The 25,975-nt window shown below is 43.0% G+C and overlaps 2 protein-coding genes across 11 annotated transcripts in view; one reads left to right on the top strand and one right to left on the bottom strand.

Annotated features, from left to right (window-relative positions):
- The window catches only part of FBXW5 (F-box and WD repeat domain containing 5), a 36,761-nt gene extending 34,965 nt beyond the window's left edge, over positions 1-1,796 (top strand). For all 3 annotated transcript variants that reach the window (XM_075185390.1, XM_075185388.1, XM_075185389.1), the window contains one exon: positions 62-1,796. In XM_075185390.1, the coding sequence (XP_075041491.1) occupies positions 62-293 (232 nt within the window). In that variant the 3' untranslated portion in view covers positions 294-1,796. The remainder of the gene's footprint in view (positions 1-61) is intronic.
- Positions 1,797-14,975: 13,179 nt separating this feature from the next.
- Positions 14,976-25,975, bottom strand: part of TRAF2 (TNF receptor associated factor 2) — a 54,006-nt gene continuing 43,006 nt past the window's right edge. For all 8 annotated transcript variants that reach the window (XM_075185393.1, XM_075185397.1, XM_075185396.1 and 5 more), the window contains 6 exons: positions 24,854-24,928; positions 24,297-24,371; positions 22,867-23,226; positions 21,046-21,223; positions 19,660-19,808; positions 14,976-18,515 (listed from right to left, as the gene is read on the bottom strand). In XM_075185393.1, the coding sequence (XP_075041494.1) occupies positions 18,297-18,515; positions 19,660-19,808; positions 21,046-21,223; positions 22,867-23,226; positions 24,297-24,371; positions 24,854-24,928 (1,056 nt within the window). In that variant the 3' untranslated portion in view covers positions 14,976-18,296. The remainder of the gene's footprint in view (positions 18,516-19,659; positions 19,809-21,045; positions 21,224-22,866; positions 23,227-24,296; positions 24,372-24,853; positions 24,929-25,975) is intronic.

Raw genomic sequence — 25,975 nt, 5'->3', positions numbered from 1 at the left:
GACGAATAAATTCCACTCTCTGTGATGTCCTCGACTGATCTCTCACTTTCTCTTGCTCCAGCGGAGCGGAGGATCGCTGTGGTTACATCTGGGACCGCCACTACAACGTCTGCCTGGCCACGCTGGCCCACGAGGACGTGGTAAATTCAGTGGCGTTCAGCCCTGGGGACCAGGAGCTGCTCCTTAGCGCCAGTGATGACTATACAATCAAAGTATGGCGTTCCCCTCGATCCCTGCGCACTTCACAGGACCTGTTGAGGTCGTCTCCTCAGTCTACAGACCCGAACAGTTGAGATGTTGTCGTCTTCTTCCTCCCTCCTCCATCACAGCTATTGGGTTTACGATGTCTAATATTGCGACAGAATATTTAGGAAGTACAACCAGTTTACGTAAGGTACTGGGACCCCAGAATTCTCCTGTATCCTTCAGTGAATAAACACAGGTTATAGTAACTTCAGAGAACATGTTCTTGTTTGATCACATTTTCTTTCACGTCCTCAGAGAACATACAGGAGAATGGAATACAAAGTTGTTGTTTTTCTCCACTTCAGTGTATTTGGGTTTAATAACACTCCCAGAAACGAGTGTATGATTTGTTTAAATGTAATCATTTGTTATTTTTGGCAGAAACTTTTTTGTTCATGGCTATTCTGTTTATGGAAATCTATGTTAATTTATGTTACATTTTAACGCGTTTCGCCTGTAGCTGCCACATCCTGGTGATAATTGTCCTGGACAGTTCTTGTGATCTGAAAGAGAATAGCAAGAGCCCTTAAATGTTGAGTGACATATTAAATATATTTAGTTGATCCCATATGAAAGAACGTAAGATGTTTGACGTTGTAGGTCACCTTCACTCAGACGGTTTAGGTCACTGCAGGGTTTCTCCTCGAGCACGGCTTCAGTATCTGCAGTTCTGATGTGAAACCGTTACATTTATATGTGTGACACTTTTATTTAGTTTTATAAATTAAGTTTCAGGTTCATTGGTCCTTTCATTTCACTTTCTGGCAGATGTAGGTGACCTGATTTGACTAAGTGAACTTTGGAGTTCTTGATGTGTACAGATGTCTCTCCCAAATCATTAGTTTTCTGCAGTTGCGGGAGGTATTAGTCTGTATCAAGGGAAACCTGTGCAAGTGTATATGTCTAATTCTTGGCCTTAATGCATCGAGAGCATATATCCAGTTGATCTTCTATAGAACATTTTTCCTTGCCTATATTCTATGGGCATATATCAGCCTTGCACTATTCAGTACGTAACCTGAGAAGGTCTCTGGATGCCAGTGGACGGGACAGGAACTGATAGTCGTGAGTCCAGAGTTTTCCTCTTTACTACAGAACGTTCAGCTGTTTTACAGGGATACAGCTACTAATTATGGTGTATGATGTAGAGTTGACCGACGTTGCACGTGTGAATTTGTGTTCACTGAACTCAAACTATCGGGGACTGTTACTATAATTGAATCTGTTTTATCTTTTTATATGCTGTAGAAATAATGAATTTAAACACCTTACTTTAAATGTTACCTCTGCCCAGCAATGTGCTCAGCAGCCAGATGGGATTCAGTAACACTTGCCCTATGAAATATAGAATATTTATTGTCCTGTTGAACCCGAATTGTCTGTTTGTGGGGCTGTAACCACCAATGAGATCAGAAATGTATCTAGTTATTAAGCAGGTTGTAGGAGTGCCATTGTATGTGATTTGAGGGAGGGAGGGAGGGAGCTCTCCGAGTTTTAACTTGGGAACGGTCAGCTCATTGGTGAAATAAAATATTTAAGTAACTTTATAATATTCATTACTTTGAGGTTCTGCTCTATCAGGCATTTAATTCACTTTTTCAGATTAATGTTCTTTCTATGCGACAGTCTAATAATCACTGTGATTCTTGTCTCACTGGGATAAAGCTCTCTCTAAACATTTGTCTTCTGAGTAGTCTATAGCTAGTTACAATAACGCCTCAGTTATCCGAGTCACCCTAATTTATTGATTTTAGCACATTATAATTATGTTGTTCACATGGAAAAAGGGTGATTTGGAGAAGAGCCAGTTTGCAAAGTAAGACAGACTTCTGCATTTCTATAATAAGAAATAACAGATATCCTCAGGTTCTATAAACATCCTCCCATAACCTTAATCTCACATCCTCAGCAGAAATGAGTTTTATAGCAGAACGTTAACATTTAATTTAGAATAAGGGGCTTTCTCCGGCCGTCACTGAAAGCCACGTCCTCTCACACAGATGGATAGTCCCAAGAGGTCACTCTTATATTGCATTAAAAACACATGTCACGAATGTTATAACACTTTCCAGCATAGCCCTGCAAGTCTCCACTCGGCATTTCTGTTTCATGTCAGTTTGCAGTGAAAATATTTAATCTGTGTATTCTAATTTGTATCACTTGTATTTATTACTAAAGACAGTTCACTGGTTAACAGGCAAAGTGATCTATATCAGACTGTTTTTAACCTAGCAGGGTACTGATGATGGATTTTGTTTTAATAAAGCATAACACAGTGTTTATATAACCGTGATATATGTTATTCTGCTGGCTGCACGAGGTGGAATATTGAAACCAAGTGGTGATATAATGTAAAGTTCGGATATAGTGAAGAATTGGTTGTATGCATGTTGTAATATGGCTGTAGCCTGTACATTGTGTGTGCAGAACCACTATTTGAGTGCAAACTATCAGTTATTTAGGAATCATTGATGTCACTGGTTTCTAGTTATCTGATTGGCTGCATTCCTGTTGTTACTGGTTCAGCCCACAAATTGTCTACCTTCGCGGTGGGGGATAGTACCTTGGGTACAAATGCTTAAGGTGCACAGTCTCACTGAGAAGCGTCATACAGTATGGTTTACAATATATCAATTACACTTTCATACTGGGAGGAGGTAAAATTCACAATATAAAATCTGCTCAAATAGGAATTTTCAGCAAGACCTGAATTATAATAGTCAGTACACTAATATATAAAAGATTCAGTGAGATATGCTTTGTAGGAGATACCACTTGGATGGAGGTGCATGTCTTTGAAGACATACTCTTACATTTAAAATAGAGGATTTTTATACTTACGATAAATCCTTTTCTCTGATTCCACCTGGGGGACACCGCTACCATGAAGTTGTACGATTGGACCATGGAGTTAGCACTTAAATAGACAATTGTTTAATCTAACTTGATGACAGAACTACTCCCCTCTGCAACCGCCTGTAGCTCCTCAGCGTAATTATAAAGCCCCAAGGAATGGAACAAAACAAGCAAGAGGACAGCGGAAGGGAGGGAACAGTGTCCTCCAGATGGAATCAGAGAAATGGATTTAAAAATTATCTTTTCTCTTTTATCCAATCTAGGGTACACAGCTACCATGGGGACACAGACATTGAATCAGTAAAACCTTGGAAAGGTGTGGACAGTGGTCCAGGTGGCCACCCGGCAGAGCTGATCCACAGAGGCCCTGACGCATGTAGCCCAAGAGGCTCCCACAGAGCGGGTGGAATGCGCGGCATTACGAGTAGACACAGGCCGATCGGAACTCACAGAGCCTGCGTGATAGTGGACGTGATCCACCTGGTGATGATCTGTTTTTTAGCTATCTGGCCCTGTTTATGGGCATCAAGCAGAACAAAGATTTATGTGGAGCAGACGGCGGGACATGCGGAGAGCAGAAACCTCATCCAGGGAAACAGGACCTGACGAGGCAGCGCCTCCTGGAAGGCAGGGACCACAACCTCCTAACCTGCAGCATAGTATCCACTACTCTGGCGGACAAACCCTTGGACCACCAGAGACTGGCCTCAACAGTAACACCATTAAAGCCAGCCGAGACAGGTCCCGGTGTCACAACGGACCCTGCAAGAAGAGGTTGTCACGAAGAGGCAGACGATATTATGTCTGCGTGCCAAACCCGGCGGGGCCAAGCGGGGGCCATCAGTATCGCTGGAAACCATCCCCATTTGACCTGGTGGAGAACTTAAAGCATCAAGCTAGGAGGAAACCGGAATCCCAGCTGGAACTCCCACCACATGCTAATGACCATGATGCAACAGTAAAGAAGTCCCTGGTTCTCAAGTAGAACTTTGTCACCTGGCGGCTGCAGTGAAACGCCATGAAGTCTGTGTCCAAAAGACCCCACTTCTGGACTAATGACCAAAAGATCTACGTATGTAGAGACCACTCTCCCGGCAGTACTGCGTCTCTGCTGAGATAGTCTGCCTCCCAATTGCCCACACCGGGAATGAAAACGGACGATATCACCGTGATGAAGAGTTCAACCCAACTCAAAATCTGAGCTACCACCTGCATTTCACCGGTACTCCTGGCACAGCACTGGCCGTTGACATATGCCACAGCCGTGCCTATTGTCAGACTGGAGAACCCAACAAGATGGCTTGCAGCTCCAATACATTTAAATCGGCAGATAGGCCTCTCGAACCGACCAAAGACCTTGTAGGTAGTGGTAAAGAACCACAGCTCCTCAGCCCTGGAGCCTGGCGTCTGTGGTGACTATGATCCAGGACCACAGAACAAGCGATCAGCCCACTGTCAAGTCATCCTGAACAAGCCATCAACAGATAGAGAAAGAGACAGCTCGGATGACAACTGTATCAGTTGGGATTCCAAGTGCAGAGGGGAACCTGACCATTTCCTCAGGGGGTCTTACTGGAAGGTCCTAGAGTGGAATCTCCCGTAAGGGAGCGTCTCCCTGAGTAGCCGCATGCAGAAGAGCGTGAATCGGAGGGAGCGCATCTTGCTCTCTGGGAGAAAGATCTTCTGTGTCTTGATATCCAGGTTTGCGCTCTCGGGATGATGCTCGCTCCCAAAGAGCGCAAACGAGCAGCCATGACCACCATGATCTTCATGAAGACTTTTGGCATCGCGGAGAGGCCGAACTGAAAGTGTGAGTTCCCCTCCCAGGGGAAGGGACCGATGGCCCTTTCAGTTGGAGGTAAGCATTGTGAATGTTGATGGAGGCCAGGAACACGTCTGGTTCCAACCCGTTTATCACCGATCGGAGTGACTCCATGCAGAACTTGTCCACCCAAAGGTGCAGGTTGAGAGCTTTGAGATTGAGGATAGGACAAAAAGATCCATCTGACTTGGGGACCAGAAAGAGTTTGGAGTAAGACACGTGGCTCCTTTGCCCCACTGGAACCCGGCAGTTGACACCTGTTGGTGCCGGTTGAAAGAAGGTAAGCGACCAATTAGAGCATCAATGATCTTTTTACGGTATTGTGTGGAAGAGTAGTGGCAAGAAAGCGATGGGGGGGTCCGACCAAGGAGATCGATCATGTACCCCCTCTGCATGATCCACAAGATCCACCAATGCTGGGAGGACATTGGCCATTGGTCTATGAGCAACAATAGGAGTTCCCCCACACCCGCGAGAAGGTGTGTGGGGGGGGTCCAGTCAGGCTGCCGGCTTATCTGGAGCTTGACCCCTGGATGTCTAGCTAAGTAAGAAGATCTGCACCTCTGTAAGACTGACCTCTGGTGAACGAACCACCGTTAAAGGGCTGGCAAAAAGATCCGAGGCTTGGGGAACATTCACCAGGAGGAAAGTGCTCTTACGTCCTGTAGCCTCACAGATTATTTTATCCAATTCTGGATCCAAATAGAGAAGAGCCTCCAGGGAATTTTTTGACATCTGCGTCCCAGAGCCTCAACCACCGATGTTGACGCAGATATGACTAAATAGAGGCTCTGTTTGAGCCGCCTCACAAAAGCCTCTTTTAAATGCAGAGCCAGGGAAATCAGTTCTGAATCCTGTAAACCGTTGGGAAGCTGGTCTGCCCAGGTCTTCATCACCCTAGCAACCTATGTTGTCCGCAGCGGACAACATAAATCTGAACGAAGTGCCCGCGCCACATAAATGGTCTTCAGAAAGCCCTCTACCTTGCGGTTGGTGTCATTTTTAAGGGCAATCGAACCAGGTACTGGAAGGGTCGTGTGGTGAGCCAATCTAGCCCCCAGCATATCTACTTTAAGCACCTGTGCCCAGCAGCCCCTTTCATGGACCTTCAGTGGATAAAAGCCAATGAACTTCCAAGAAATGACAAACCTACAATCCGCTGTTTCCAGGGCGACTCCATAATATCCGTAAGTTCTGCCGAAAACAAACATCCCGCCTTTTATGTCGTTTGAAGATACCCAGGTCAGCCGACCGAGGTTTTTCTAAATGCAAAAGGTCTAAGGCCTGATGTACCGCCAGGACCATATACTCATTGCAGTGACTTGGGCACGAGTGCTGGGACGTCCACTGGGCAGGCTAGCAGCTGAACAAGTGCAGTTACCGACTGCGCCAGCGTGGTTGTCTACACAGGTTCCTCCATCTGCCCTGGTGCACTAAATTGGGCTTTCTCATCCTGGGCACCTGCCTGCACAAACCGTCCCCGGGTCCTGCTGTCCACTGGGAAGTTGTGCTTTACATTTGGAACAGGTGGAATATTTTACCTGGGGTGCATTTCACTTGTTGGACGTTTTCCTGTAATAAGGTAACTACTGCACCTCCCTGATGGCTTTCCCAGACATCCTCAACATTGGTGCTCTCTCAAGGTCTCGTTCATTTGCGATGGCTTCTATGTCCTAAGCCTGCAAACAGCCTCTTTCTCTGTTCTTCCGGCACTTTTTCATGCAAACCAAGTCCCCTCCCACCTTCTCTAACTAGTGGGGGACTTGGTAAGATCCGCCAAGATAGCGGCCACCATCTAAAAATCGCGACGCTCTCTGCCTAATGGCAGCGCCGGTCATTGCATGCGACAGCGGCTGAATGCCGCTGTAATCACTCCCAACAGTCTTAAACTGTCAGTCAACTATCTGACAGCTGGGATCCGTGGATGGGAGCAATTACTATCTCAGACCCAGCAAATAGGTAGAGCGGGTTGGGTACTAATACCAGATGCTGGCAACCCCGACAATAGTGACGAAGACATCTTCAGTACGAATGGCGAGGAGGGCGAACTATTGTTCACGATGACTGTTTATTATACTGATTCCGAGTAAAGGCGATTAATGAAGAGGGCGGCAGCACAGAATGACGTACTGTGCACACCGACAGTAATCTTTCTACAGTTAAAGGGGCAGTTGGAGAATACCTTAAGGCTACAATATGTAAGCCTTACTTAATGTCGGCATTCGCAGTACTGTTCTGCCACCCTCTTCATTAATCGCATTTCCTCGGAATCCGTATAGTAAAAAGTCGTTGTGAATAATAGTTTGCGCTCCTCCATATACGTACCGAAGATGTCGTCGTCTCTCTTGTCGGGGTTGCCAGCATCGGGTATTAGATAACCACCGGGTAGAGCTGTAAGTCTTCCAAATAAGAATTCTGTGCAGAATACCTCATAAATAAGACTAACTCCTTGGGCACTTAAACACTGAGAAGCTACAGGCGGTTGCAGAAGGGATGAGTTCTGTCCGCAAGTTACATTAAACAATTGTCTATTTAAGTGCCAACTCCCATGGTCCCCTCATACAAGCCCATGGTAGCGGTGTCCCCCAGATTGGATGCAAAAAAAAATAAAAACTAAGACTTCCGCCCATGATGTAGGTATGACCGATATTTGTAAATTGTATTGCTCCGTAGGGGCAAACACTTGCACAACAAGAGTGGTTTGGAAACAATATTCCAAAACTGACCCGATTAGGGTCTGAGTACATAATGAAAAGACACATAGACGAGCATATTCTCACCACAAGGATGGGTGTCATTAATATGATCTGCACTATGGCTTTGTTTCATCAGAGTAGAGTCTGACTAACCTGTGGCTCTCCAGGTGTTGTGAAACTATAAGCACCAGCAGCCCTTGCCAGTAGATAACCAGATGATAGCTGGCAAGGAATGCTGGGTTTTGTAGTTCACAACACCTGGAGAACCGCAGGTTGGCCAGGCCTGCGTGATATTACAGTCACAGAGGTCACCTCTCACAGCAGAGTCACATGAACTATTTTCTTATCAGACATGTGTACAGCAGAGGGGGATACTAAATATCATCTACCCCTCCGCATCTCTCAGCCCTCTCCCACGTTTTACCTCTAAAAGTGTCTGGAGCGTACCAGCACCTGCTTATTTTATGGACGTCTTTATGCAGAGGACAATGGTAAGAGCTGAAAACCCGCTGCACGCCCTCTGACACATTTCTGTATGGAGAATACCTTTATTTTTCTCTCCGTGACTGGCGTGACTTTTTTAAACGCGCACAGATAATACCAGTATAGACTTGTCACAGATCAGGTGCTGGAGGCCTTTAAACAGGAATAACAACACATCTATAAAGGTCATGCAGGAAATGTTCTCATTGTGCTGTGTGTGTGTTTATATATATATATATATACACACACACTTCTGGTGTCTTATGCAAAATTACAATGAACAGTTATGGGTATATAGTGTAGAAAATAAGTGTCGTTCAGTAGTGACAATGACATTTTGATTTAAAATAAGTCAGTAAATGTACGGATTATCGATGACCACAATTCCAACATCCTTCATCCCTACAAGAAAAACAAAACGATTGCACAAAAGAACGACGTAAATAGAAGCAGACCTGCCTGAAAGCCGAAGATGCAGTCTCTCTGCAACCCAGGAACTGTTATTCAGGTCTGCAATATAACTAATCACCACTCGAGGGCAGTCACTTCCTATATTTGATATAACCGAATATACAACACCTAATAACTCCTATATGTTACGTACAGTCCCTACAGAAACTATATAACTATTGGTCACACCCTCATAACACATCTACAGAATCATAGTCTCAGATACTCTTCTACCTAAACCATTTCCTGTAAAGTAATATAATTATTTCTGATCGTGCCTTCGTTTGGGAAGAGAAAATAACCCCTACGCATATAGTAATAATTGGTGTTTTCTTCATAAACTCAGATTCCTTTAAGTCTTACATGGACCGAAACCCAATAAATTATATTGATAACATAGATCACCTGCAAGATATTAATAACTTTTGAGAGGCTTCAAAACCGATTCTGAGGGGACATTACTACGTAACGTGTGCCTAATAAGAGAAATCCTCTCAATGTCTCCAAGCCCTAAACACGGAACCCTCAAATAGTAAAACTAATGAAACATTATATAAAAGATCAGAAACACTATGTACAGAATGTGTTCAAATGAACTTAGATTATCAACGAAATAAGAACGTTGGCTGGGATAAAATATCTGGCAGACAACAAGCTAACCAAATAAACACGGCAAACATAGTAGATTTACTAAGCCTTCTAAAAAGGAAAAGTGGAGGTGTTGCCCATAGCAACCGATCAGATTCTAGCTATCATTTATCTTGTACATTCTAGAATCTGGTTGCCATGGGCAACAGCTCCACTTTTCATTTTTTTCAAAGTTTTAATAAATCTACCTCTTGAACTCAGTACTGTTAATCCATCAGCAGATCATACAGCTGCCCAAGCCACATAGAGACTGAAAACTAGGACAATCATAGCAATTTACTTACATCAGCTATGGACCCCTGAATTCAGAACAGCTTTCTAACATTGAATCTGGGCGAGTGCGATTCTGCATCACAATTATTACACACTTGTCACTATGAGTTACACTACTGTATATATATTTCTTTTTGTTCCTATTGTTTTTGAGCACTTTTATTTTTTTGTCTGGGGTCTCTCAGAGTCTAAATCCTTTAAAATATTAAAAAGACCTCCCCAGTCATCACACACAATTATATTCTAGTGTCATCGCTGGACTAGAAGAATCACCGGGGAATTCCAGAACTGGAAACATAATCTTTCCATGACTCTTCTATCCCATACAGTTATAATTACACCGCAAGATATCAAAGCTCTCACCAGGCCTTAAAATATTTTGTTTAACAAGCGTCCCAAAACATCATCCTCTAATTAATCTTCCTAGCATCAAAGAATAAAAATTGGCAGCAAATTATATTTATGCCACTGTATAGCTTAGCAATTCAAAAATACTTCACGTGCCTCGATCCCAGACATATATCTTACATATGGAATAAAAAATATATATTTTCAAGAGCACTTCAATATATCACAGCAGCCCAAATCACATCAACAGAAGACCTTTCTAAATAAATACATACAACAAAAAGATGGATCACAAGGTGCTAGATATACGTCACACGGAATATGACAGTCCAAATAAATATCAACAGTCCAAATAGATGTCTTCCTAACTTCTTCTTTTTATAATCATCAGTTTAGAGACTGATAAAAGAAAGAAATATGTATAACGGTGAAGTATATCACAGCATGAATTCTCTATAGCATCCAATGGGATACCTCACCAGGTGGGGGATCATCACCCAAACTCAAGTCCCAGTGAAAAATAAATGGGAGTACAATCACCGTGGGTTCTTTTGGGTACCAATGTTATTAGATTTACATCAATCATGAATAATATAGGCCTTATAACATCTCTCTTGAGTAGGTTCCCACAGCAACACTTCTTACACCTTCTCAATATCCCTCTTTCCGGGTCACACTCAAAAAAACCAAAAACTCAATCTAGATGCATTACCTTAAAATCAATTTATCAAAACAAAATTAAAAATTGAAAAAAAACAAATGTAGCAATTGGTCCTACCAGATGGTGCTGCCGATACAGCGTATATATAGGGAAGCAATGATATCACTGTCCCACACTCCCAACATGTGCAGATCTCAACAATCCAACAGCAGGAACACAGTTTATCACCAACGCGTTTCAATCCCTTTACTTAGATCTTTCTCAAGGTGTATCCATGTCTCTCTCAAGGTGGTTATTTATAATACTCAATCACCAGACAGATATATTTTCACATATTAAATAAATAAAAGTGGATCATAACATACTCCTAGTAGGTAATAACATCAGTCCATATTAACAATATCAATACTAATACATAAGACATATAAACCTTTATAAAAAAATAAAAAAAACAGGTTCCCATGGTAACAGTTTATGCTCAAATATTTCAGCACAAAATACTTGGATGATGAAACCCCATATAATGTATCCCTTATTTTTCCTACACTATTCTTCCTTCCTCTTAGAAATAGGAATCAAAGTTGTAATAATACCTCTGTACTACTGTATATCGGAGTTTTCATAGTGTCACTTCACTTCTTTATATCGGACTGCAGGGTTGCCTCGGTAACTATTATAAACATCCACCCTCTTACTTTATTTTTGGACTACAGGGTTACCCAGGAAACCCTATATACACACATATACACACAAACAAAATTTGTGTGAACCAGCTATCCCTACTCTCCCCACAATTAAAGTCGAGTGACGTTCACTCTTTAAGAGTATCAATTTATTTATTAACATTTCTATCTCCCGGATTGGTATCGTATATTTTATTTTTATTATTATTATTTTTATTTATAAGGCGCCACTCAGTGTCCGTAGCGCCGTACAGGGACAAACAAGTACAGTACAAGGTGGGACGGCACGGTACAGTTAATAAGCACAGTAACTCAGTAAGCTCAAAGCACAGCTAGAGAGAGGGGGGAGGGAAGACCGGCAGGCGCCGGAGCCCAAGAGGAAGGGCGAGGATGACGGGGAGACCCCCAGAGGGGTGGGGGGAAAGGTAGCTGGAGAGCAGAGTAAAAGGTGCAGGAAACAGAAGGAGAGATGGCCCTGCTCAAGGGAGCGTACAATCTAAGGGGAGGGGTAGACAGACAGAGAGACACGGGGTGAGAGGGAGAGAAGGGGGAACGGAGGCAGATTCAGGGGAGGGGGAAGAGGGGAGGGAGGCAGAAAAGGTAGGAAGTTAAGTGGGAGACTGGAAGGCTTTGAGAAAGAGATGGGTTTTTAGAGCCCGTTTGAAACTGGACAGAGTAGGGGATGTTCTGATGGAGGGAGGGAGCTTGTTCCAGTGGAGGGGGGCAGCGCGGGAGAAGTCTTGGATTCGCACGTGTGAGGAGGTAATCAGAGGGGTGGAGAAGTGACGGTCGTTGGCAGATCGGAGGGCGGGATGGAGCGTGAATAGAGATGAGGTTGGAGATGTAGGGAGCAGTGGAGTTGGCGAGGGCCTTGTATGTGAGATTGAGGAGCTTGAACAGGATTCTGTAGGGGAAGGGGAGCCAGTGAAGGGCTTGGTAGAGGGGGGGAGACAGAAGAGGAGCAGCGAGAAAGGAAGATAAGCCTAGCGGCTGCGTTAAGAACAGAACGAAGGGGAGCGAGATGAGAGTGGGGAAGGCCAGTGAGGAGAAGGTTGCAGTAGTCCAAGCGGGAGATGATCATATTATTATAGGTGTATGGTACATTGCATTTTAAATATCTGTTTGGCATAATGGGAACTTCTAATTAAAAAAAAAAAAAAAAAAGTGTGTGGGGGAGTTGGAATAAAACTATTGTAAAAGTAATTTTAAAAAAAGTGATATAAAAAGTAAAATAAAAATATTATTGAAATAATGAATATATACATATTAAAGAAAAATAAAAACAAAACTAATATAATGCCTGACGTGCCCACTGTACTGATAGGACACTGTACAATAGGAGCATCTGACGTGCCCACTGTACTGACGTCGCGTAAATAAAACCTTTTCCGCAATAGGAGCATCTGGCGATATAGTTACACATAACGTATAACCCTGAATAATATGCAGAGAGGTCTATTAGCAATAATGGAAACATTTCATTCTCTGATCAAAGAAAACAACCTAAATCTGCTTGTGAGTCCTTCACGGGTATCCCAGACAAATATACAGTATTTTGATCCTTTATCGCCCATTTGACCTTTTGTTTCTGAAATTTCTGCCCTTCTGTGAAATATCTGCACAATAAAATTACTGTAAAATGCACACCATTGTTTCATACTATAAGGTCAGTGGCACAGGTAGTAACCGGCTTCCGAAATGACAGTAAATCGAAGTGACACTCCCCTGTCAGATGACCATCCTCCGATATAACAGCATAGTGCTTTAACGCACTCCCCTATAACGGGGTGGCTGCTGCCGCACCCTTATCAGCTCCTGTTTGTTCACTCAGGATAATAGGGGATCTATAGAAAAGGCCCCTCCTGGTGCACTACCTATGACTCGTACTCTTCTTTATATACAAAACAATGCATATAATAAGATCATTAACAGCTCACCTTCAGCCTCTGGATCCAATAATTCTCACTCCGCTCTCCGCTCCATAGGTCCAGGAATGTTGATGGATCAAAAGAATGGAAGGAAAAATAATAGTGCTATATTGTTCTTTGAAAAACAACTGCACAGACCAAACGCAATAGAGTCTTCGTACCAGGAAACTCTCGTTCGCATATTTATCAACTGTGAAACCGTGATGAATGCCCTCAAGTGAGAGTCTGGGTCCATATAACCCAATCTAATGGCCTACGTACCAGCATTCATATAATTAAACGCTTATCTCCTCTTTATGTGTCTTTGTGCACAATTGTCTTTATTGGATTCCAGATCACTCAGTAGCAAATATAAAATAGCCACATACTGTAGAACCTTTTTATGAAACACAACAAAAATGCACGCACATGAAGCTGAAGGATAAAAGACTTTGCTGGTACAATGTCCTTTTGGCCTCTTGTGAACCCAGAAGGTTCCTGTAACAACACAGTTCTCAGGAGGATAGGGTGCATGGGATGACCCCCCAAATATTTCAAAGAAGGTCCCTAATATAGGCACTGGAATATTTTACAGATGAAATCTAGTCTAAATAAAATCCTCCCCAAACAACCTCAAATTAGTTTTAGGAATGTTAAAAATCCAAGAGATATTTTGACCCCAGGCACGTTATATCAGAAAAATGACCCTAGCGTACATTTATTAGTAATATTTACTCAGCCGGGGTGTCTAATGTAACTGGACATCATCTGCAACTCATCCAATCAGCTTCAATCTGTCCCAATCAGATTTAGGATTTTCCAGGCTTGTGGGCCTGGATAACACACAAAGCGAGTGACTGGAGCACAAGTATATCCCAAATGCTCGTAGGAGCAAGATTGTCTGTTACAAATTAATTTTGACGGGTAATCACACATTGCTGTTTTGCATTAATAATATACTAATTATATGCTTGCTGAATTACTATAATTATTTATTTAATGCTCTTTTAACAGGTTACATGTCAAATGTAATAACAACAATTGTAAAACATTGTAACGTGTGATATATTTAACATAAAATAACAATTCTACTGGACTATACCACCTTCAAAACAAATCAAACTTTGTATAGGACATTAGGTTCACACCAAATCTCAGCAAACAAAACATTCAGTCCTTTAGTCCTGTTCCAAGCCCCCTTCCCCCCCATTCCTGGGGGCCTCCGCTGCCCACTTAGATGTGGGATTACCATGTTTTAATGACCGTATCTCCCATGACGTGGTCATTAATCATATTTCATTTGTATGTACACCAGACAATCTCTCTATTATAAACAGCTCTGTGACAGAATGCAAAGTCTGTACCCCAGGATGCAGAAGGGAGGATAACGCACCTGCCGCTCTCCCAAACAGCGCCATCCTGTGGCATGAGGAGGTATGGCACCCACGTATCCTCAGACGGGTTCTGCTCTAATCTCTCCGTCCAAAACAGCACCCATCTGTAGTTCTTACGGGGCTGCTAAATTCTCTGTTTGTCGCATCGCCCCACCAGAAAGCAAGCATTAATAAAACACAGCATAAGTTATCACAGTACTTCAGTCCTTGACAACCACCGGATCTGACAACCGGCTGTCCCCACCCACAAGTTACTAAAACATTTTAAATCACTTTGTGTCCCTGAATATTTAGCAACAGCACAATACGCCATGCAAATATAAGCATTTCCATATTATATATATATATATATATATATATATATATATATATATATATATATATATATATATATATATATATATATATACACACATATATATGTAAATATAGATATATATGTAAATAATATGTAAATAATATAAATATATATAGAAATAATATATATATATATAATATTTACATATACAAATGCAGACTATCATACGGTGGCCTCGGCTGTGTGTAAGTGGTACATTCACTTATTGTAAGCAATGCTGGCGGGATATTCCAAAAAATATATATAGATAAAAGAAATAAAAAGGCTGAAATCTGTCAGTAACTAAAGTCTAATATAGGAATCCACTTCATTTTAACAGCACGTAACACTCTCTTAGGCCTACGCGGTCTAGTCCCGCCCGGTTAGGGAGGAGTCTCGACTCGCTTCAACCGGACCGAGCGCCAGTGCATTGACTGCGGAGTAACCGCCAGACTTCAGCCGCTCCGCGCCCAAACGCTGGTTTTATCCAGGTCTCCAGTCCGTGGACCGTTTTCTTTGCATTTCCACATTTCCATAAATGTTGCAACGTAGACGCTAAACTCTACCTAAACCATTTTAAAGGCCAACTCCACAATTTACTAAGTGACTAAATTATTCTATCTAACCTAACAATTTCGCAAACAGACCCCGAACCCCCCCCCACCCCCCCTAAAAAAAACAACATGCCAATCTCCTTTCCCCCTTAAGTTACAGGTACACAGCCTGTAACAATTTATACTATATTCAAACATTTTGCTAGTTGTTGTGTTTTGCCCAATTATGCTACCCCCGTCTCTGGTGAGTCATCCACGACGTCACAGTATTCAAACCGCCAGCGTAAATTCTATTTTCACTGACAAATTGAGCCGCCCCCCCTTTCGCTGCATTTACCCGACGTGGGGAAATGAAAACAGCCAGCGATTAACCGTGACCGTTTGGCTTCCGTGACATTGGAAATAATGCAGCGATTGTGCCCATACATTGGCTCCAGTACACAAACATCGTTTTGGAGATAGCGCTTCATCCCATCTATCACGGTCCCCCGGCCGGTGATTGCTACTGTTGGGTGTCACCGGGTTAGTTTTTATTTTGTTTTTTTTTGTTTTTATATATTCTACATTTTTATTGAAAAAGTGGAGCTGGAAGCTCAAGTTCCCACATGTGCGTATATCACCAACCTGGCCTGGCGAAGTGGTGCGTTCATCCGTACCGCTGCCAGCCATTATCGCCGCGGATGGCTTAGCTGTCCCAGCAAGGTTTCAATAGCACATTACAGGGTATCAAGATCTTCTATCTCTGCAAAATCTTCGCCGACGCCGTACATGAGTTACGAGTGTAAGTCTGTGTTCACGGTCGGGTCCTATTTGACAAACACTTCTTAGGTGAAGGGAATTACTATAATAAAACTTGGTAACTAGTGGAGTTAGCCTTTACTCACAGTAACTGCAGCACTTAGAACATTATTTGTCTAAAATTAGCATTACAACAAGCCAGATCCTGTACCGGAATCATACACAACTTCATTGTGGTTTCTTACCGATTTACATACCACTCATTATTGTATAGACCTAAAGCCCCATGTTATGATAGCCACATGCTACAATACTGTAACGAATATCAGGCAATTAGCCCGTTATGTGAGTGGCCCTAAAATGAACCCCAATGCCCAATAATAATCTAATTAGATCATAACGTTGCATGTTTATAATGCGGTTGGAAGGTGACCACGGATCACCGCTATCAGATTCTGTCCGCAGCCATCTTTCAACCACATGACCACTGGATCTTGTGAAATTTGCTCACTACATCTATGGCCAAATTAAGGATTGGTTGTGGCTCCCGATGCTTGAGCATCAAGTTAAGCCTTTGTGTGGTCAGTTTTAAAAATGGATCTAGAGCAGGACCCCAGAAAAAAAAACCCATTGATACCCTGTTCAAGACCACCAACGTTCTACAGACATAAAGACATCTACTGCTAAATGGAAGTTTAAAAAGAACACTGAGAATTAATTGACGAGTTTCGTGACGTTCTCTCCATCTTCTCCACCGTTTCCATATGATCTGCAAATAATTCTGCAGTGCCGAAAGAAACATACAGCGTCTATAAGATGTTTAAGGCCCAATCTCCATCACATGGAAGGTAGTAGCCACCTTTAAACGCACCTCCAGGGAAATTCAACATTTCCATCCATCGTGGGGAATGACCGTTCGTTCTCACCCAGCAGCCCCCTGACTTTCTCAAACATTCTTTTGCATTCCTGTGAAAAGATCTTACGTATCTTTAAATACCAAATGAAGCGCGGACTTGTCAAAATATGCAGAATAATAGAACTGCCGATAATGTTAAGAACGTTAACTTAAATACAATTGCAAGAGTTTGTTCCTCACAAATCCCAAAAATGACTGAAAGTTTTAGTAAAAAAGGAGTGAAGACCAAGTTATAAGCAGGAGGTCTTTGATAAATATTAAGATTTCAGGGCGGTTGTCCTCTGCATTCACGGGAAAGGTCAAACTGGTTGCTCTGTGCATTAGTGGCTAATTACGGAAGGGGCTAATATTACTTATAACTTACGTGGGGATACGAAAACACAATGAGCTACTGAAAACTATCCATGACCCACCATGTAAAATAGTTTCTAACACATAAATGTTTAACAAAAAGGAGCTTCTCCTCAAGTCAACACGATTCTCTGGCACACAAATATGAACAGGCTTAGCGTACGAAACCAGCGAGCCTGGATAAAGTGGCCGTTCTGGGGTGTACCTACATGAAGTAATGTGTGCAGGATCTTCTTCACGAATGACCCCACGTCAATGTCTAACGAGCGAAGGGGGCAGCCGCGGCCGTCGGGGAACAGAGTGCTCTCACTCTAGTACCTGTTCTCCAGGAGGGAAGTACACAAGGACATAGCTACAGTTATTTGGGACCATAAGTGGCCGAAGACCGTTACATTGGAATCATTATGCCAACTCAAGAGCTACTTAGCGGACTTGCCAGGCACGCCCAGCAACTCTGCTTTCTCCACGAAAGATTTATATACAGTAAAAAAAACCACTTTCTTACGAATACGCTGCCTCCCAAAAACTAGTTGTTGTTTTTTTCAAGAAACTAAATAAAAAAATGGGTATGAGCGTCACAATTTGTCTATAATCCCGAGAGTGCAGAGGACGAAACATCCCTAGTGCAGAACACCTGCAGAAAATTACTAGACACACAACGAAAACGTTAAAAGTTTTCAGGAGAAAAATGCAATCCCCAAAATATATCCCTGGTTGGTTCAATTGGAGTTGGATAAGGTCATAAGATATCTCGAAATCCACCACCACATGGGGATCTGCAGAAAATTTTGGATCCGATGGACAACACCCAACTGTGCAGATCCTTCACCGCCACCCTGGCCAAATGTTTGCCTTGGTCTCTGACTTCCGGAGACCATCTCACAAGGCAGACTGCTGAGGGGGCATGGTGGCCTCGGTGGATTCCTCCTCGCGTCAGAGCCCGTTGAGGTCCACTATCACTTTGATGAAAATAGTATCCTCCCGGATGTAAGAATTTTTGCCCTCCAGCTTGGAGAGAGGACAGAAGAGGGGACACCCGCTAGCTATATTCATTTCGCTTACTGGCCTCTGGAAAGACGAGGAGGTTATGTCCGGTCTGAAGGCATCTATGATATGTTCTCGATTGTTCTGGTCCAGCAACATCAAGGTGACCTACAAAACAAAGATAAAAAGATAGATAAACAACCAGGGAGACAATGATCGATGTACCCAGTGTAATACATCACATATCAATCAAGAAAATAAAAACAAACACTTTATTTCACTTATACGGTTTTATCCAAAGGATCCTCCTCTCTTCCCCCAATATCTGTTTTCCGATTCCTTTTTTCCTTCCCTTCTACCTTGTAAAACAAATAAAATATGCTTCAAGCTCGTTAGTTTTCCTATCTTTCTTTTTTGGTTCTTTTTTCTTGATTGAAAGTTTTCTGAGATTATTTACTGAAAATTGTTTTTTGCTTCTCTGATGTCATTATTATTCTTGCGCGTTGAACCTTTATCCTTTTGTATCTGCTTGAAGTTCTTAATAAAATATTTAAAGGAGGATTTTAGGAGCGCTAGGGGATAATGCAATACAAATTTCACTCGCTATATTAACAATTCCAGTCCTCTGAACAGAGATGGGTTTCTACAACGGGATGTTACAATGAATCTTCACCTGCTGGGTACAATGAACAAGATGGATGGATGTACTTCCTTTTATAAATGAAGAGGTGGTTATTACACACATCTATTTTTTGGCTATTTCATATAAAACCTGGGCTGTATTTTGAACACCTACTGACACTTCTCATCAGAAAGACGTCCAGACATTTAACTCGGTCATCTCGATACAAGAAACTGCTGCGGTGCTTGAGTTTGAAACATCTGCCTGCCTGCTCTTATGTATCTCACAAATGGGGGTATATTTACTAAACTGCGGGTTTGGAAAAGTGGAGATGTTGCCTATAGCAACCAATCAGATTCTAGCTGTCATTTTGTAGAATGTACTAAATAAAGGACAGCTAGAATCTGATTGGTTGCTATAGGCAACATATCCACGTATTCAAACTCGCAGTTTAGTAAATCTAGCCCCAGATCTCCAAGGTTCCGCCGGGTGTTTCGTTTATGGATTGTATATTTATCTCCAAAGTAATACTCTCAGCAATACCCATTTCCTTTTTATCTCACATCAGACAGACGTGGTGTAAAATGAATGACAGAAAAAAAAAGAATTACATTTATTTTGCAGCTCCTCTGGATTAACAATTATTTTTGGCTTCAGAACAGAGTGCAGAAAATGGGTTTTAACACTAACTTTCTGGTTAAATGGCCACCGCAGTAAAGCATCGTTCGGACCCTTCATCACCACAAAGAAGAGTGATAGGTGCGTTCCCCGGCCAGTGCCGTCTCCGTTCAGGTAGATCCGCAGACACATCTTGTAGCCGTACTTGTTGGTGTAGAAAGCTGGACACAAGAGAAGAAGATGGTATAGTCTTAAACAGGAGTCATGGTGACAATGCTTAGAGACAGTTCCACATTAGTCCAGCTCTATTCCCTACCTCCCATATTATCTTATCCTTCACAAATATAAAGCATTGGACATGTTTGGAAACTTAGTAAATGACACAAGTAGCACTAAGAAGTGTCATCACACAAATAAACCAAAGCTGTACAAAGATCTACCATCTCTATTCAGCTGCTGGACCCATTGAGCTTAACTGTAACCGAGTTGCTATTACGATGTGGCTGTTCCCACCCACGGAGAGCGGCTATCAGTGTCCCCCACATCATGTGTCCAAGCTATGGAGCCCACCACTTCCCTGTAATACCTGGATAAATTGTCCCGTCCCCCCCAAATAATCCACACCTTCTGCCTTATTCCTCGCATCCAGTCTCTATCCCAGTCGGGTCTCCTCCACCTTCTAAAGACGCAACCACAATTCTTATCCATGCCATCATCATCTCCCGTTTCGACTACTGCAACCTCCTGCTATCTGGCATTCCCCTCACCCACCTTTCCCTGCTTTAACCCATCCAAAATGCTGCAACAAGACTGACTATGTCTCTCTCGACCCTCCACTGGCTGCCCATATCCTCCACCACCCAATTCAAACTACTAACCCTCACCTACGAAGCCTCAAACACCACCCCTTCATATATCTCAAAACTCATCTGGAAGTACTCTCTCTCTCTCCCTCTCTCTCTCTCTCTCTCTCTCTCTCTCTCTCTCTCTCTCTCTCTCTAAGGCCCTCTTAGATCTACCTTTGACCTATATCTCGCCTCGTCTCCAATAACCAGCGCTCAGTCTCACCTCGTTTTCCCCACTGTGTGGCGCTCTGGAGCACTGTGGCATCTTACAAGTCAACAATATGGTGGATGGTGATAATGAAGATAATGGTAATGATTATGAGGATAATAGTAATAAATAAATAGGAGTCCAAATAATTTTCCACATCATCAACAGGTTTGTGGCATTTTGTGGTAACTGCCTCCTGCAGGGTAGTTGTTAACTCCGTAATGTCTGTGTCCCGGAGAAGTTTGGCAGATGAGGAGAGTGTGGCAGACACTAGGGCATTATGGTCGTGTGCTGTTGTGTATATGTAAGTCACCAGCTCCCTAGTATCATGCAGTAACTTCCATCATATCATCTAAACGTCCCTGCTCAATCATCCTACTAAACTCAGCTGTACAAGTAACTCACGAGCTGAGAACATTGCCGGGCAGCGTCCTATCATGGCATCCTGACGTTTCTTGGCAAACTCTGTAATTTTCCACACAAAGATTCCATCAAAGGTGGAAAGTTCTGATTCCTGTAGCCGTGTCTCCATATCTGCCAGCTGCAGATCCTTCTGGCCCAGTGTGCGCTCCAGCTGACGCACCTAAGGACAGAAAACATTGTGTTTTTCTCAACGCGAGCACAGGGGACAACATTCTGCTCTGCACCTGGCACTTCCTGAGTACACAACACAACAGGAAGAGGATTGTGACCCTGCAACTACCAATCACCTCAATGACAACGTGGTATGTATGACTTAGGTTTCATATAGATGAGCATTTCACACTACAATCTTCCTGCATCAGGGACCTGACATCACTACTCTGTGTCGTTAGCGGACCCTGCTCCTTCCACTATATAACTCTCAGTCTGTGGCTCCTGCTGCCTCCATTCCCCTCCTCACATCATGTCACTGCCCCTGTCACATGCAGCCCTGTCCTCACTGACACATCACTCATCTCCTGATATACTCTGTGCTGCTGGGGGACCCTGCTCCTTCCACTATATAACTCTCAGTCTGTGGCTCCTGCTGCCTCCATTCCCCTCCTCACATCATGTCACTGCCCCTGTCACATGCAGCCCTGTCCTCACTAACACATCACTCATCTCCTGATATACTCTGTGCTGCTGGGGGACCCTGCTCCTTCCACTATATAACTCTCAGTCTGTGGCTCCTGCTGCCTCCATTCCCCTCCTCACATCATGTCACTGCCCCTGTCACATGCAGCCCTGTCCTCACTAACACATCACTCATCTCCTGATATACTCTGTACTGCTGGAGGACCCTGCTCCTTCCACTATATAACTCTCAGTCTGTGGCTCCTGCTGCCTCCATTCCCCTCCTCACATCATGTCACTGCCCCTGTCACATGCAGCCCTGTCCTCACTAACACATCACTCATCTCCTGATATACTCTGTGCTGCTGGGGGACCCTGCTCCTTCCACTATATAACTCTCAGTCTGTGGCTCCTGCTGCCTCCATTCCCCTCCTCACATCATGTCACTGCCCCTGTCACATGCAGCCCTGGCCTTCAGATATGGTCACATGAGTGGACAGATCACTGGATCCCACTAGATCAAATACACTCCTCTCCCAAAATACAATGCTACAGTCAGGAACCGCATTGGTTACTTGCTCATTGTCATTTTTCTCAGTTTATTGTAGGCTAGTATGGTGATAATAAAGGCAACTGTATCCCTAGGTTGAACATGTAGTTTGATTCGGGACTGCCCGTTTTTTCAAACTAACACTTTGCATTGCTCTTGCGCGCCCAGTTTGTAAATTGCCATGGTAACCAGGTCCTGAGTGTCAACGTTAGGAAGTTGATGGCGCCCTGATCACCACGTTGATTGGCTGTGTAATGCATTTTTGGAGCCAACAGAACTAAAACCGTTGATGACGAACCTCTTGCAAAAGGAATTATTCCCAAAATGTTGGTTCCTATCCTCTCACCAGTCAATACTATACGCTGCACTGCCTGTCACACTGTATTATGTTGGTATTTAATCTGAAATTGATATATGTTTCTGGTGATTCTGTACATAGACAGACAGACAGTCCTTCCGAATACCATAGGCAGCCAGCACTCAAGCCAGTAGGGAAGTGTAGACCACAATGCAGAGCATTAATATACCCAATGGCCCTCGCCACTACGGTTCACGGTTACTGTCATCGGGAATCCTTTGAGGGTCCACAGACATCCAAGTCTGGCTGCAACTGCTTCTGGAGGAAATTCCGCACTTACCTTGTTGTTCAGGGAGTCTATTTTCTCCTGGTCAGACCTCCGATGCTTCACGACCTCCTCGGTGGTCATGCTGGCCCTCTCTATCTCTCTGTTCAGGACGCAGACAATGTTCTCCAGTATCGTGCTCTTTTTGTCCAGGGCGTCAAATTGCCTCAGCATGTCTGTGAACTTGGGGGGCTCGGCAGCAGCCGTCGAGACCAGGCTGGTGAAAGGAGTGGAGCTGCCCTGCACAGACATGGCACCCAGGTGGTGGGAGATGTCATTCACATCCTTTCTGTGCTGCACAACGTATTCCCACACTTTAGCCAAATGATCAGGCAAAAACTTATTTTCATGTTCTAAGAACTTATCGTTCTCCACCTAGGAACGAGAAAGATAAATTGGTCGGTGATTAAAAATCGTCAGTCGACGTTATTAACAATACCTGGGCCTCCTTGGCGGATTTAGAACTAAAATATGATTCTTTCCGCCCTCTCTTCTCTTAATATTTTCGGGTTCGTCACTTTCTTACGTCCCTTCCCACGATTGATACTCTCCGAGGTCTAACCTTTTTTGAACGACTGTGCGAAATCCCTGCTCACCAAGGGTATCATCTCCTCCGTCTAGAATTGGCTTATTGAGAATATCTTTGATTCTCAGGGCCGCCATAAACGAGATTGGGAGATGAACTTCCCCTCCACTTCTAGTCCTCCTTTTCTTGATATACAATGCAAAAACTGAAGGAAACACCTTGTACTGGTATTGTGCTGTATATTATCCTTGCCCTTTTCTGTTTCCTTCTTAAAGTTTAAACAAAAAAAACAAAAACACGTCAGCACTCTACACACAATTTGCAGGCGGAAGCAATTATTTCGGAGAACGCAGTCTATCAATTCACTAGAATCTCATGACGTTACTGAGGCACACCTCGTGCCTCAATGATGTCACCAGTGAACGGATATGCTGAATATTAATTCAAACAACAGGTTGACTTTAATATATCACATATAACACATTTAATGCAAACATTCTTAGGCCGGCCCGTATGGGAAAAGAGAAGGTCCCAATCTGCGCGTCTCGCTGCTCAAGAAAGTGCGGCCTAGGAGACGATCATATCAAAGACACCAATATAGCGTATGTAAGAGTACCTACACGCAGGAGGGGGATTAATAGATTATCCGGAATGTATGGCAAGGGTGCTCTACAGATTGACAGATCTGATGAAGTGGGTTCTAAAGACAAACACCACAGAAACATAAAAACAAAAGAGAAAACAACATATATAAAAACAAAGACCTTATAGGTAGATATAGAAATGGCAAATACATCAAATGTGAACAAGTAATGTTATACGGAAAACTTCAGTATACTTCACATTAAAACACTGATTAAAAACGGTCAATGGAGTACTCAGGACTAAGCAACGTAAACGATCAGACATCTAGACTTACCATCTCCATGCACCCAGCCACTAGGTACCGACACGGCAATTTACAGCGGCCACAAGACTTTACATGGTCCTGGAACTACGACAGATGACATTGGTTAGTCTTTACATGGCACAGGATTAAACATCTTTAGCTGGCCTTTCATTTTATTAGGACTAATATATGGTATATATTATAAGGTAGAAAGATACAGTTCAGGGCCGACATCCTTCCTTATTCCTAAGCTATAAGATCGGGTTCTGGAGATATTCTATGGACATATAAAAGTGTAACGATTGATACAAGTGACAGGTTCTCAGCATCTGAAAGAACACTTTATCATGCAGCCACTATGTGGTTTGTATAAAGCGATCTACAAAAACGCGAGAAGAAAAATCAAAATAAACTGTGAAAATAGCATTGTTATTTTTTTGTTTTAACCTTTCCAGTAATTTGATATTTACACACACCTTTGAAGAGCGACTGTTGCGTTAAACGCAGCCATCTTGAACCACATGACTGATATTTGGGCCATTTCTAGATCTGCAGTTAGCAGGTTAGATCTGGGGGGAACAAATTACCTTTTCTCGGGGTATCTTCTTTTTCCCGCAGCCATCACATGTCATGGGGAACTTGGGACAGATTTCATCATGGGCCTAAACCAGCAAGAGATTCACTGATTAGACAATGGTTAGAAAAGAGACATGCAAGCAGGAAAGACCGTAATATCCCGAAACGCGTTGGGTCTTTTTATTAAGGCACTAGATACTAGAGTGTCAGTATCTCTTGCATTCGATCTGAAGTTGGTGATGTCCGAGGGTTGAACTTGCGCATGCACAGGAACGCTGCTGGTTTAATATATTCCATTTAATTCTATGCGCTTTAAACACATTTTAGTGAGCTCTAGTCATGGAATTGAATGTAGTTCTGTCACTGCAGGGACAAACCACCCCTATGTTCCTCTACGACTTTGTATAGGTAGGGAGAGATAAGTCGGACATGCCCTGATTGTAACATATATCACCTATTATCTAACAAAGTGTACGTTCGTTATTTAATTAGCTCAATATTTACCGATAGAAAGATACAGAAGTAGTAAAGGGGACACTCACTCCGTCCATTGTAATAGCTGCACTATTCAGAGGTGCTACAGACCAATATACGGTAGGTAGGAGACGCTCATGGAATCTAGAGAATTTGTTTCTGTTGAAAACCATGTATTGAAAGCGTGAGAACTCCCAAACTGCTTGGCAGAGAATCTGGACATTGTACCTCCCACATGGTTCAGTAATTAACGTCTGACATACTTGCCAAAGGCATCTCATTCACCTTTATTTGCTTTGGAAACCACCTCGATCACCTACTAGACATGTTCATACTTCTACTGGGAAACCCTGTTTTGTACACAGGGAAAACACTAAAAAGTCAGAATGCTTCTGATGTAACACAGGTGTGTATAACTATTATGTGTATATAAGACAAATATCTCACTGTGAGGTCCTTTGTGTCTGGGAAACTATACATGCATTAAACTATAGATGAGAAGACTCCTCTACGTCCACGGGCTCCTCTGCATCTACGGGCTCCTCTACGGCAAAGCCCTTGTTAGTCAGTTGGCAATACAGGGGTTTCAGCCTTGTATAGTTTGAATTTCCTGGGTAAGCTGTACATTAGTGGCACACTTAAATCCACCTGTCCTCGCC

The sequence above is a fragment of the Mixophyes fleayi genome, chromosome 9 (genome assembly GCF_038048845.1).
Source record: "Mixophyes fleayi isolate aMixFle1 chromosome 9, aMixFle1.hap1, whole genome shotgun sequence".
Lineage (NCBI taxonomy): Eukaryota > Metazoa > Chordata > Amphibia > Anura > Limnodynastidae > Mixophyes > Mixophyes fleayi.
Note: the sequence above shows the minus strand (reverse complement) of the source record. Positions and strands in the feature narration are given on the sequence as shown.